General features: G+C 39.3%; 1 protein-coding gene across 3 annotated transcripts in view; it reads right to left on the reverse strand.

Moving 5' to 3' along the window:
• Positions 1-404: 404 nt before the first annotated feature.
• LOC140924076 (uncharacterized) overlaps positions 405-14762 on the reverse strand; it is a 136424-nt gene continuing 122066 nt past the window's right edge. For 2 of the 3 annotated variants that reach the window (XM_073374075.1, XM_073374074.1), the window contains exons 4-9: positions 13557-14281; positions 11988-12237; positions 10537-11322; positions 7504-8707; positions 6183-6433; positions 405-3239 (exon numbers count right to left, since the gene is read on the reverse strand). In XM_073374075.1, the coding sequence (XP_073230176.1) occupies positions 2973-3239; positions 6183-6433; positions 7504-8707; positions 10537-11322; positions 11988-12237; positions 13557-14281 (3483 nt within the window). In that variant the 3' untranslated portion in view covers positions 405-2972. The remainder of the gene's footprint in view (positions 3240-6182; positions 6434-7503; positions 8708-10536; positions 11323-11987; positions 12238-13556; positions 14282-14762) is intronic. The other variant, XM_073374076.1, reaches the window with a different exon arrangement.

The following is a 14762-nucleotide window of genomic DNA, read 5'->3' on the forward strand; positions in this document are numbered from 1 at the left end:
GCTGAGTAATGCAGTTAATATTTGGAAAACACCGGATTTCAGAGAATTCGCTTATGAACAATTGAATTCATTCAATTAACTGTTAACGCGCGATCGTACTCAAAAAGGAAGGAGAAAACATTTTATTAGGGCTGATTCATACCAAGGGTTGAGATATCGCCATATGTTAACCTACTGCAGTTGCAGCTCATGCACATTATGCGTGATGGCCTAAAAAAAGTTAGCGTGATGCCTGATAGGTACACCGCCCCGTCCCCCCCAAACTCCTTTGCCACCCTGTAAAGTTAAAATACCCCGGCCGGCAGTGTTATTTAATTTATCAGGTGACAAGGGTTCTATAAACAAGATCGTTAACAGTGCTGTGAGAGATCATTAAAACCAAGATAATAAAATGTTTTGCTAGAAATTTTAAAAGAAAGTATAATCTGGCATTTTCACAGACATTTCCTAATTGTAAGAGTTTTCTAAGGTGTCCGTAGGTAAAGTTTTTTTTTTTCTTGAGCGACAAACCTCTGATTTTCTCAGTTTTTAAGTTTAAGCTCAAAGAAATATTAAACCCTTTTTACTAACACATCGAAGATATGCGTACAGAAAGTAATAACTTACTGAGAATCGCTGTTCATGGTGTTCGTTCAAGTAACGAGCCATGCACGTTATGTTTATTCAAAGCCAAAAGAAACATGGACATTCTTTGTTTTACATAGCAAAGCGTGCCATTAAGGAATGGACTTGCAACCTAATATTGAATTAATTCGAGTTAAGGAGTATTATGGGTTGCCCAGGAGGCATGAGCACGATCCGTTGTACTCGCTTAGTATTAGAAATATGGTCTTTCAGACTTTCACTGTATATTTCTGGGGGAAAGGCGATCATCATTACACGGCACAACGATCTTTTTTCCCATTACAATCTTATTCTAAGAAAACTTTAAGAAAAAATGTCCCAAAAGGCGCTCATAAAGACTAAACGGAATGTGCTCATGCCTCCCTGGGCATCCCATAATACTCCTTCAATATGGCTGCCGTATCGGTAAAAAGGTCTATTGGATGACAGAAAAATAACAATACATTCTGGGACTTCAGTTAGTTGTCCATCATAATTACCATGGAACGAAATCAACAACATGGATCGAAATCAATCAATAACAACCTACAGAGGTGATCTTTTGCACCCGCTGAAGAAATTCGTATGTTTCCTGAAAAGTCCGTGATGTATTTTGGACTTGATGTCCATGTTTATTGCAAAGTGCGGCAATGGTATCGAAGAATTTGTTGGTAGATGACAATAATAACAGCTTGTTTCAAAGAAATATGTTGTTGCATGTTACTTTGTAAGTTTCGAAGCGAAAAGCATTATCTGGTGAAACATTTTGCTTTCTTGAAAACGTTTGTTATCAATATTTAAATTTCGTGCTTCAAGTAACTTATCTATTGTTTTTTACGAGCTGCTGATTGGCCCACAACCAACTTTCTTGGAATGTATTGTTATTTTCCTGTAATCCGATTGGTCACCAGGTGGCCCCAGTTACAGTAGTCGCACTGCGAAATGTGGCCAGCGAGAGTTTCAGTTAGATTTTAAAAACCACACCCTATGGCAGTTTTTGTTAACAGGATCCGGAAGTCATAGTGGCGCCATGTTCCCAACGCACGCAAGACAAATCAAAATGCGTAAGGAATTCAAGGAGAATTAACTAATCTTGACACTTAACCAACTGTTGTGCTTTTTACTCATGTAACAATAACCGAACAAACTAAGCTAAGTTATTAGGAGTAATTATTTAGTTATCAGGGAACTTAAGCAACCACGATGCAATAAAAACGGCAAAAGGTTTAATAAGGAAAACAAGAATTCTGCACGTGCATCAAGCTTTGTGGTACATCTCTTTACCGTTACTGCACGACAACCAAATGATATCTCCTGATGCAACAATTTGTAGAGGACAAAAACAGGCGACGACAATGTTTTCTCCTTTCTGCTATAGTTGTGCGTAGAGAACAAAATTCATTTCCTGGACAATTCGCTTACAATCGACAAAGTAAAAGAGTTATGAAATAATGGAAATGAAGTTTGAAGGAACGTGAATTCTCTTCTGAAGTGACGTTTTCATGTCCGACGACGACATTTTGCTAACGCTACCGAATAAAGTGCTCACATTAGTTAATTAAATGGCGCGAACCTATTTATAAGCGTGATGGTTATGTTTTTTAATCGCGTTTTTCAGCGGGAAAGATTTAATCGATTTCTATGATTTTTGGTACCTTAATATTTTCTTGTAGGTGTAAAAGGGTGTGAGATATCCAGTCAGCATTTATTAAAAATCGCGTTTTTACAAAAAATGAAAGTAACTTCGAAATCCTACGACAGATTTTTCCCTAACTTCATCAAATAAGCCTTAGAGATCTCAAGTTTTATATCTGCAAGTTTGAAGGAGCTTGAAGTCAATCGTGAATTCACAACTCGCTGCACAAAATTCTGACGGAATTAAAACTTAAAATGCAACGCTAACACATTTGCGAAAGTTGACGCACAAATAGTTGAAGAGTGCCGACGGACTATCACCGGGTATTCTTACCCAAAGCTTTATTGCAAGAAGAATAACTTTATGCTGCATGCGGGGTGAGATCAAGGTAAAAATATAGGTTCCATCCACCTTAAAATGGAAGACACACTTGGAAAATTACTTTTCTTATACAGTAATAAACTTCGCGACAAATTAACTACCCAAAAGAAAAAAGAAAACATATGGCGTTTAACTTTAGAAGCTGAACAGCTGAGCTAAATTCTGATAAAAATCATTAGGGACTTTAAGATCCAACGACGTTAAATCTTAAAGTCCCTATTAATAACTACAGTGAAGCAAAGAACTAGCCCAGTGCAATTTATCTCATGAATAAATGCGATTATAACAACTATCTGAAGTATCATTCTTATGGCAACAGCGTGTGAGCGTCTATCCAAAAATGACGGTTTCTTCAAACCGGACGAAGGCTAACATAATGAAGCTCATGCACGTGACCCAGCACAAGCCGGTTGTTACCAGTATCATCATACGCTGGGCAAATCATTACGTCATTATGAGGCGGCAGACTGCTGAGCACGTGAATACATGTTTCAAAGCAGTTTGCCGCACCATGGAGTATCACGTGATCACCCCATGTACCATCTGTCATCATGCTTATGAGGTAAGCATCCCAAGATGAATATCCATCAACAAATTGGAAAAGCTCTGTCCCATCTGGCTGCAAGACAAAAGATAAAGTGTAGTTATTAAAAAAGCGCAGCCGTATTAAACTCTCTGCTTCTCTATGTAGTGTCATTAAAAATGCGATGTTTATTGGGGAAAGAATTACAACACACACTCTAAAGTCGCATTTATAGTGGTATCATGCAATTCAATTACTACGCCGGATAAATGTGTCAAAGTGGTCGCTTGTTTTCTTATATTCTTGTCACTAAAACAAAGCACAATTTTTTCAGGTGCCTCAACAATTAGGCTCCGTTTACACGGGTCTGGACTAATTTATGAAAAGACAAAACTTCTCACAGATCCGTCTTTCGTTTACGCGGGAACAGCGGAACCGTGAACGTTTTTGAACGGCAAAGTGTGCAATTTTTGACCTGATCAGAAGAAGGTCAAAACTGATGACCAAAGGGTTCCACTTTTACGCGGGCCTTTGTTAACCGTGCAAAGTTTTTGCACAGTTTGCACGGTAAAAGCCAGGAGCTTAGTTATGCGCCTTTGGTAAGTGACGTAAGTCGATCTGCCGATTTGCGCCTTTGATTACAGAAAGAGCTCAATATAAGTCAGAAATGTTGTTGTTGCTGCTGTTTACAGACTCCCCGCGGAAACTTTTCCTGAAAGAAAGTTTTTGGGATACTTTTCGATAAACGTTTTGTTGAGCTCATCCCACTTTGCTTTTACATTCTCCCAATCAACGCTTTCGCCTTCATTTTCTGTTTATAGCCCACAAGGACGTGGAGTGGCAACTCTTCGTCTTGAAAAGTTAACATTTTACTGCTGCAGCCATTTTAGTATTAGTGAACTTACGCAACAGGACGGGAGAGCGAGGACGACGGCAAACCTTGCGTGACAATAATTTTGTTTGAAAAAAGGCTGCCTCAAACTTCATCCGTCTTCCTTTACACAGATCTTGTTGAAGAAGACCCCAAAACATTGAAATTTAGTGAAGATTACGACAACACATACAAGTAATAGTCCTGTCACGTTTGTCACACACACGCGTTTTGCCGTCCTTCTCTTTCTTGCCGTCCTGTTGCGTAAACTCACTATTATCGCAATCTGGACTCAGTGTAACATGATTGGTTCAATGCAACCCTGAGAAGTCATTCAAAAAAGCCATTCCAATGCTGAAACTGTGCAAAAATTTCCATGGACTCATGCAAAAAGTACTGCAATCTGTAGAAGAATTAGTCCCGAACCGTGTAAACGAGGTCTTAGTTTTGATCTCCCTCGAGTCTCGATGTTTTGCACGATTTCGTCCCGGGGAACATGGTGTCAGTAAAACGTCGACTCTGACTCTATTTCTCCTTTGTCACCAAACTATACATCTTATTCCAAAATGCGGGCTATATAATTGTTTACTTTTTATATTAATTGGATCTATTTTCGCCAAATTGTACCTTGAAACGAGGCATTGAGGGGTAAATATCATGAAGACAAGAAATGACCTAATTTACCACCATTTTGCAATATAGAATATGACCTCTACTGGAGGTCATGAAGCACGGAAGCCCAATCTGGAATTGAATTCCACTGTACTCAGATGAACAGCAAGACCAATTCCAAACTAGAACATTCAAATGCTTATTTTTACAAATATCTGTCCAAATTGGTGGAAAATTTGAATTTGAAAATTTGAAAAATGGTGAGGCTGAGAGAAGATTCATTTTCCATTCTCATAAAACGGGATGCTTGCAAGAACAATAAGAAAACGCGCGGAGCAGTGAACGTTCACGGACTTTCCATCCGGCGCATAAGAAATCATTCAATATTGTGGAACACGCTTTCGAATCCTGTCTGGAGTCAAATTGTTTCTTTGTTCTACTCTTGTGTCATACAGAACATTAGTATCGTGCTCAAAGCCACAAAATTCTCACAAATAACTATGCCGAACAAACAAACAAGAAATTCTCACTAAGGATGCACGAGTACAATTATATTTGCTGTGCCAGTTTTTGAAAAAGCGTTTACATCTCCAGAACAAAAGAAGTGTTACTGACGATGTTGTGACAATAAAACTTCAACACTTCATTTTGATCACAGTACCTCATATCAACGTTGTAACGGGGAGGGGGCAGTTAAAACAGTCACAACATCGGCTCACAATGTCATGGTGCAGGGGCACCCAACAAGAATATAGTTCAAAACTACTTATAGCATTGTTGAACGTATTTTAGTAATTAAACGGTAGATATGGGCATATTTTTATCCCCTAAAAATGTTTCATATGCTCGGATTTCGTAGCTGAAGTCTAGTGATCCGATAATTATAGGGATCAAAACTTACCTATTCGAAAAGTTCAGCAGGAAAAAAAGCTCCTGAAAATTCTAGGTGACCTTTTTAGGATAAAAATCCGTTAAAAATGGGCAATTAGACCATTTTTTAAATGTTCGAAAATCCTAGGAGAGGCAGGCAAGCAAGAAACTTTACAAAAAATGTTCCGAAAATTCTAGATCTCAAATCATATTCCGAACAGACATTTTCCGAAAATTGACGTTGGGTTCCCCTGATGGTGTTCATGTAATTTTTAAATACCGTTAACAAAGCTAAGTTAAAAGTAGGTTGAGTTTGATCGTCCGGGTGAACGTAGTCCTGAATAGAACTGTTGTTGTTGACAGTGACTGACGTTTCGACAACCTGTGCGGTAGTCATCTTCAGAGTCAAAGTGAGTTGTATTACGTCAGTTGATGGTATAATACTCTGGTTATTGGTCTGATTGGTCAATTACGTCGCGATGTTATTGGTCGGCTGCCAGTTAAGCCGTGATGTTATTGGCTATGAAGACTCGTAATCAGTAATTGCGTTTCGATCCGTCTATTGTCACAGTTAAACAGTCGTCTATTGTTAGTCAAATTGTCAGTTCTCCAGTCGTTCTCTCGTAGTTAGTTTTGCTAGCAAAAACCCTTTCACAAAGCTAAGTTAGTGCTACAATTTAACTTACCAGCGTAGGGTGGTCCATAAGATAATGGACCACAGTTTGCCGTATCTCTTCATGAGACATCCTCATTCCTTTTACGACATCAAGTTGCTCTGAAAGAGCAAAAAACATGCAGTTGCCCTCTCCTTGATTGTCAGAAATCACAAAGCCTTTCTCTTGAGCAGTCCTCTTTAAATTCAGTGACAGTTCAGTTTGGCTGGTCTCACTGCGTACGTCTAACTGGATTTGCCGAAGTGAGTGGAATGTAAAGTCACCTGTAAGTAACAAAAGTACAAAATTATTCGCTGTGAAGAGGTGTGGTGCTTACAAATACCAGAGGGTGTCACTCACGTTTCAAGCCACCTTATCACGTTTCCGATCCAACAACAATATCATGGAAGGATCATTTCCTTTCAATTACTTTGGTGTAAAGTAAAAATCAAGGTAAAATGATGTCACTCTTCTACAAAAATAGACAGTAAAAATGAAGTCACCCTTCTATAAAAATATACTTGACACTGGAGTAACACCTGTACTGTTCAAACAGGTGACGAATTACAGTCGAAACCCACTTTACAGACACCTCATTTTTATGGGCGGTATCCTTTGTCCCTAGGAAAACCCTGACAGTGTCTCTTAATTTAATTCGATAATAACGGACACTTTTTACTTGTTTAACCAACGGATTTTTACAGCCGAAGTTAATTTCACTAACACGAACCTATTCTACCAAATGTGTGGTGCAATAGGAAACGCACCTTCAGTTAACACCATGCCAATGTTCACGGCACTACAAAGACGAGGCAACACAAAGTCTTGACGTCAATTTAATACAAACTGTTTTAGCAACAAATGAGTTTTCCCGAGTTATGAATAGATGTATAATGTAATCTTTATATTTTAATGTTCTCATAGGCAAAATCCACAGAATAATAAGTATTTGTATATTAGACCACTTCAGTTTGATGATGCCTTGATGAAAGTGTAACTGTAAGTTGCCTAACCCACGAGGAACGCAAGCTCAGTGATGACTTTGTCTTGCTATCGGTTGCCTAAGGTGAATCGAGTTATTTCTTGTTTCTTTTTTATGTAACAGCAGGAGACCTCTCAATTCGTACACCCACACAGGAGTAATGTAACGATGGTAACGCCGTAGAACGTCAAATAAGTGCCTGGCCTAGCAGCCGACCACCATGTACCTTGAGATGACATTTCAAGTGAGCTGGTGTGTTGCTATTTGCTGCCGGCCAGTCAGTCCAAACATAACAGTATGAATTTGCACACTACACTGTTTAATTATTAATTAAAATTTATTAGTTAATTTAATATAAGTTTGATTACTTACCATAAACCATCTTCCACATCTTTTCAACAAGCAGCAGGCACTGTCGTTTCCAACTGAACTTCTCTTCATAATCTTCTCGCACTCTTCGGATTTCCTCAAGCCGTTGTATCCTAGGTTTTTGACGGATAGCACCAATTGCCTTTGCCCATTCCTTGGAGTCATCAGAATCGATCACAACCGACTTGCCCTCAGTAAGACCACGCAGTGTTTCTCCGAATCCGGAGTTTCCACTAACCAGAATGGGAAGACCAGCTGACATCGCTTCCAGTGCTGTCAACCCAAATCCTTCAGTTCTTGAAGGCATGATGGCCACATCGACTTCGCAAAACAACTCTTTCAATCTTTCCTTGCTTTGTACAAATGATCTTACAGTCAGCTGGTTCTTTGAAATGCCAGTCTGAAGTAAGATTTCTGCCACTTCATCCTGCTTTCCATCAGGAGCACCAACAAACAGAAGACGGTAAGAACTATCCTGCAGCTCAACAATGGCTTTAGCAGCAATGTCATATCCTTTGAGACTGAAGTCTTCAAAATCACCGCGGCCAAAGGTTAACACTTTAAAAGTCGCTCTATCTTGTTTAGCATGTTGAGTCTCTGAAAACTCTACAAAGGAACCTGGTATCAACTGAAAGACATCTCGATGAGATGAACAAAGTTTGGATGCGAAAGCTTCCTTCAGCTTGGGTCCAACTGTCACAACGAGATCTGCAATTTGGCACAATTCAACTTCAGCTCTGTTCTTTCCTTCCCCTTTGGCAATGGCGTTAGCATAGTTCTTATGCATTGCCAGCTCTTCAGGCTCAGTGTGCACAACCTGCATCCACTTGCAACAATGAGACTCTCGGATAAATTGCGCTTGTCTACCGAGCTTTGCACCATGACCAATCACAACTTGAATGTCAAGGTCTTTTGGTGGAAAGCTCAACCAGTCAAGAGGATCACTGACGGCAGGGCGACGCTGTACTTCCTTAATGGCAATGTTGTGACTTCTGGCAGTTCTCTTGTCTTCTTCGTCACACTCAAATTCAGGTACAAGAATTGTAACTTCTACTTTTGCGTGTTTTGCCAAATGTATGGCAAGTGTTCTGTTTATTGTTGACAAGCCACCCCTAGATGACCCCCATTCATTGGCCAGAAGAGCAACTTTCAAGATTGAAGGCCCTGGGTGAGTTTGTGCAGTATCAGGTGATGGAGTATGCACCTCCTGTAAGGGAAACAAAACGCGCATTCAAGAATTGACTATTTAACACACTCAGTGATCTTGGTAATTCAAGCAATCTGATTGGTTAGCTATCTCGGACTATGACGTTTTAGTAAAATCCAACTAGTGGTTATCATCAATGCTGCGTTCTGATTGGTTGAGCTACTACTAGGCTATATGTTATAGCCCACTAGCAGCGAAAAGCGCGGGCTTTTTGGCGGCAAAAAAGGATTAAAGTCTAGCTTTAACTAGATAAAGTGTTTTATTCTCTATATTTTTGATCAACTAGTTGGATTTTAGTAAAACAATTATTCCTCTCGCCCTCATGGCCTCTGAGTAGCTATTAACTCAGAGCCCATTCGGGCTCGAGGAATAATTGTTAAATATTCACCGCGCTAGGCGGTGAATATAAAGCAGAACAAAATCGCTGTCGTGAACTGGGTGTTTTGCTAAAGTTTCATAGTAAAGCCTTTTTGAAAATACACGAATATCCAAGTGCTGATGACTTTGAAGGCAAGAAAAGACTTCATGGTGTTTAAACAGCGTGATTTATTGTGAAGTGGTTTACTATAACTGACTTTTTGTACACTCGAAGCTATGTTTACCACTAGAGAGGATAACGAGGTCCTTTTGTCATGTTTTGTGATTTCGGGATTTTCTCGCAAGACCAATTTTGCCTATTAATAGAAGTTAATTTATGGAGAAAAGAGGAAGACAAATATTTTCGAAAATTTTACGTGCCAGTAAGTTAACAAGGCAAAGAACATTGGAGATAAACGACGCTCACCTTGATCGTAGCCGCTGTTGACAGCATTTGCAAGAAGCGACAAAGAAAACTTTCGCATTCACGGTGAGTTGACAGAAACAAATAAAGCTCTACTTTTCTTCTCAGAATTGGGTAGTTATTTAAATTTTCGGCGTTTTCTTTTAAACCGTTGATGCTAAAACTTACAAAACTCGATACAAAACGATTAAAACTATCATTTCCCATGTTTGAAGACACTGTAAAGATCTAACTTTTGCGCATCCACTGTTTAAAACAGAGATTCAAAGGCTGACGTTTAAAACCTAACCATTCTTAAGGAGGCGGCGTGATCGATTGGTTAGGGCGCTGGACTTGTACAGTCAACTCTCGCCTTGCGGACACCCCCGCTATAACTGACACCCCGATAACACGGACAGTAGCTAAATCTCCGGCAAAAACAAATTACAGACGTTTGACTGAAATAAACTTCCGCTATTAAGGACTCTCGCTAATCAGGACACGAATTCGAGGTCCCTACAGTGTCCGCTATAAAGGGAGTTGAATGTAATTCGGAGGCTCCGAGTTTAAGTCCCGCCTTGACCGCTTACTGGATTTGTTCTTAGCAGTCCCGAGCTCAAATCCTCGGTCAAGCTTGTAAATAGCTAACTCCCTTAATAACCCCACAAGAGGAGAGGATCATTAATAATTATCATTATTATTCGTCAAATAATAATGTCAATTGTTAAGAGCTTCTAGTATCAGCCGGTTTGAGTCCTTATAAGGCGCCAATTGACGTTATTAACTCACTTAATTTCACTTTATTCCTTCCAGTCATTTCCTCTTTCCTCTTTTTCCTACACTACGAGGATTCATGTTCTAGGCCACATAAGAGGTATACATTATACATCATCCTGTAATCTAATAACTTGCATGAAAAGATTATGTTGGAGCTTAAAAAATTGATAGACGACTACACATTTATTAAAATAATACTTGAGGGTATCTAACTTCCCCTATAGTATGATTCTATTTTAGTTTATACAAATGAAGCGCATTTTACTAGAGACTGAATTTTATTACTACGTACCTCACTTGGTACCTGTAAGAACCATTTTTCCTGTCCCCTAACCTTAAGTAACTCCTCTGATGGTTTCTTTTTACAAATCAGTGGGTCACCTTGTTTTAACTCCAGGAGGTGAAAACAGTCGTCATGAGTACAACCCATCAGATTATGACCTGAGCACTTTTCCAGCTGACAGTATGGGCAGGCCACCCGAATCTCGTACTGCACTCCACGCAAATACAGAAGATCATGAGACAAAGTTTGTAGAGTTACCTCCACAAACTCGCGCACCTGCACCGCTACCTCATTTGTGTCCTCCACTGAAATCTTCTGACATTGGGATTTTTGCTTGACGAAAAACTTTATGAACTGCTTCTTACAAATAAAAACTAAATCATGGACAATTTTCCTCCCAATGACGAACCATGCTCCATTTTGATATAGGGTAGGGGGCTGAGCTGGACCAGCGTCAGAACACCACCTGATAAGCCGAGAAACAAGCCGTGTGAACAGGCCATGAGGGACAGAACCAGTAACAAAGTAAACATAAAGAGGACAAGGGTCTGAGCTTGAGGGTACCATGGCACAAATGGGATCAGGTGGCATTCTGAGCTGGCATGGCACAAAATACTTTTCATCAGTTTTAGAAGGTGAAAACTTTGCAATCAAACCAAATTGTTCCATCAGGTCCAGAATGTCATCCTTTGCAGCGCCCTTCAGAAGAAACTTAGAAAACACATGATGAAGCAGTTCCATGCTGAGGACACCACTTTCTTTAACTTCCTGCCAGAGGATGGAAACCTTGGGTTCCTGAGTAATAAAATGTAGAGTGATTATAAGGTTTTTTCAGGTGATGTCTTTTTTTTTCTTGACCTCTCAAAAGCAGTTGACGCCGTAGATTACGCCATTATTTTTGATAAACTCGAATATCCGCGGTATTCGTGGTTTAGCACTGGACTGAATAAGAAGTTGTTTTGCAAGTTGAATGCAATATACTGAATTAAATGGCCATCGTTACCAATATAATCATGTTACATAACAATTTTTCTTAAAACAATATCAATACCAATGTTGTAACAATACTATACAAATTCCTAGACAGACTCGAACACTAAACACTAAGAAATTTCCTTTTTTTAAGATCCCAAGGTTTTTGAGTTGTCTTGACAACGAAGTTATTAACTCTCGATCCCTTTCTTCCTTTAAGAACATTTTAAAGGTTACATTAATTTTTGAACTTTAATTAGACTGTACGCCATCTTTTGCTTGAATTGATGTAAGCAACTAAAGCCAGTAGTTCGAGGAGGCCTAATCTCGAATAGGTCTCCTCCTCGCCACTTCCCTTTTGCTACCTATCTTACATTTTTGTTGTTGTATTTTTACTACTGTGTGTCAAATAAATAAATAAAAAGAGCTAGAAGAGAAAGCTGCTGCAATGGTTCGAAAACACTTAACGAACGTATTTCGGACCTTACCGTTTTATCAAATGGTGGAATGGTTATCAGCTGCTTGAACAGGTCTATTAACCACTCAGCGCTCACAATGACTGTGCTGCAATGCTTGATAATTATCCCCAGGTCATGGTAGAAATCCACCATGGTAGTAAACTCTTCCTCGTCATTTATAAAGCAGTTTTCCCTTACATAGGTTTGAAGTTCCCTCAAGTTCAAATGGTAAACTTTCTTGGACAGCAAAGCATTGAGGACCTTCTCAAAGATCAGCCACCTAGATTATAAAAAGATGAATGAAAGTATTCGTGTCATCGTAAGTACACTTGAAGCGATTCATGAGCGGAAGTTTGCACGCAGTGTAAAACAGGAAGGTAAACATAACCACAGAAGCTAAATAAATTCTACCAATCCTGTGTTAATTGGCAACCATTAGGTATTAGGGCTTAATGAATATATTGTGGCCACCAACCGCAAATTTCCAAAAGTAATGGACCCCGAATGTAAACTAAAAAGTCCCAAAAGTACCGTCAAAAAAATAATTGAAGCTAAGGAATCCCAGAAAGAGCAAGTCCATTTCACCCCAACCTCCCCTCGAAAAAAAAAAGAACGGTTCGTGCAGAGGACAGAGATTGTGCACTAACTATTGCTATAAAACTAAATGAAGCGGTTACAATCTGTATAAATGGTCACAACAGTGAGTCTGAGGGTGTATGGGCTCAAGGAGGAGAAAAAGAGGTTCCTTGTTTCTATTACATCATTAAAAAAAGTTAAAAGGGATCAAAATGGAACCGCGAAAAATAAATGACACCACGGTTTATAAAAGAAGAACTCGCCCATATAACAGCAAGGAAAAACTTGACAATTATTATTATTATTTTTTTTTAGCGACTTTCCCTCCTTTCGTTTGGAATATAAAATGACCTTAAATGTTGTCTCACCAGATTTTCCACCATAGTAAAGATCCCCCCCCGCTCCCCACCCCAAAATATTGAGCGTCAAAGGCTGCTTGTTACCCTGATCACTTTGTCCACTTTGATGGTATTTCACAAAAACAACTATATTAAATAGACCTTATTAAATGTTCTGGAAAGACTCTATGATCCTTAATTATCCTTGTTTTAAATTTTATTTGCCTTTGTTCTTGGGTAAACCAATGCATTGGAATAAATTAAATCTTAAAAGAGAAGGCCTACATATCATATTAGAAAGCTTGAGGAAAGACTTTTTTGGGAGACGCACGTAATCTTTCTGGGATCTTTCTGGGATCTTCGCTTGTTTTACGCGTTTACGTGTTTTTTCCTATTACTGACAATATCGTTAGACTACCCTTCAACCTACGTGAAAGACTTACGATGCGGGCAGCCTCTAGGTATCTTATACGAGGATTTTACATCCCTAAGTAGCCAACTATTTACGGTAAAACTTAAAATTCTTTGGACATGCGCGCAAGCAAAATGCTATGAGGACTGGACCAAAGCCCCACGGTGTATATGTATGCCCACTAGCAGTTTTAATGCTGCCAAACCTCAACCCTTAATCATCGCGTAAATTCTCAGCAAAAGACATCTGTGTTCAATGATTCAATCTATTTACCTCACAGGTATCCTTTCCCTTATGTATGGCTCCTGCCTCAACACTTCCATGATTTTGTCTCTTAGCTCTTGGATGCCATCAATGTTTTTATCTTTTCTGAAAACATTTTCCAACCTCCTCTGAATTAATTTTGCAGTGTTGTCAATGCTAAAGATGGGCCGCACCACATGTCCTTCATAGTCCTTACCAGCAATTGCCTTCTGCATTTTTGTCTTCATTGTTGCAATGTCTTCAAACGGTTTGTCAGCATGGGTGCCTACAATGATCACAGGGGGACGCAGATGAGGCAGCTTTCCCTCTGCATCATCACAGACTTCTCCTCTCATCTGTGTGATGCTATGCACTGTGGACAACCAAGACAGCAGATTCTCCAAATTTGTTTCCCCGTTTGGGTTGTCCAACGTGAAGTTATGATTTCCTTGTCTCACACAGGGTTGGGCAGTGTCATGCAATGATTTGCTGAGGTTGCACACCAAGATATATATTGCACGTGATGTTAAAAATACAGGATGAGATGTATAGTACAGCTGTTGTCCAGCAAAATCCCACAGTTCAATACTACCAACAGATTTTTCGGTGACTCGTTTTTTACCTTTTACATACTTTATCAACTCTTCAGCGCGCTTTGTGATCTCGTCTGGAGGTGAAGTAGTATCAATCATTAACTCATGTTCAGGCTCTGCTGATGTCACTTCACTGACACTTTCTACTTTTGGATCGGGGACCTGTATCAGGAATTTTAACGAAACATGATAAGACTGTAAACTATTCATCCAAAATTGAAAAAACGGGTGGATAACCTCAAACATCTAGACATTATCATTGGGGAGATGGGCATCAACCAAACAGATTCAAACCTCCACACACATCTATTCAGAAAAAACCTGTTTGATGCTTGGTGAGGACAAAAATTTGCGTACAAAGTATAAAAAATGTCTTGGGTGTTTTTTTGCTCGATAGAAATCTCGGCGAAGGCATAAACTAAGCTATTCCCATAGTGCACTGCAAACAAATATTGGGAAGAGCAGTTTAAAAAAGATGCGGTTTCAGTGAGCGGGTTCATTGGTTTCATGTGAACGGAAAGTCCACTCGTGCAAAAAAAAAACGATGATAATAATTAATATGCGGTTTCAAATATATTCCGATTTGTATTTACGGTATTAAATGAATGATGCAAATAATATAATTTGAAACGTTGAAATTGAG

The sequence above is a fragment of the Porites lutea genome, chromosome 14 (genome assembly GCF_958299795.1).
Source record: "Porites lutea chromosome 14, jaPorLute2.1, whole genome shotgun sequence".
Classification (NCBI taxonomy): domain Eukaryota; kingdom Metazoa; phylum Cnidaria; class Anthozoa; order Scleractinia; family Poritidae; genus Porites; species Porites lutea.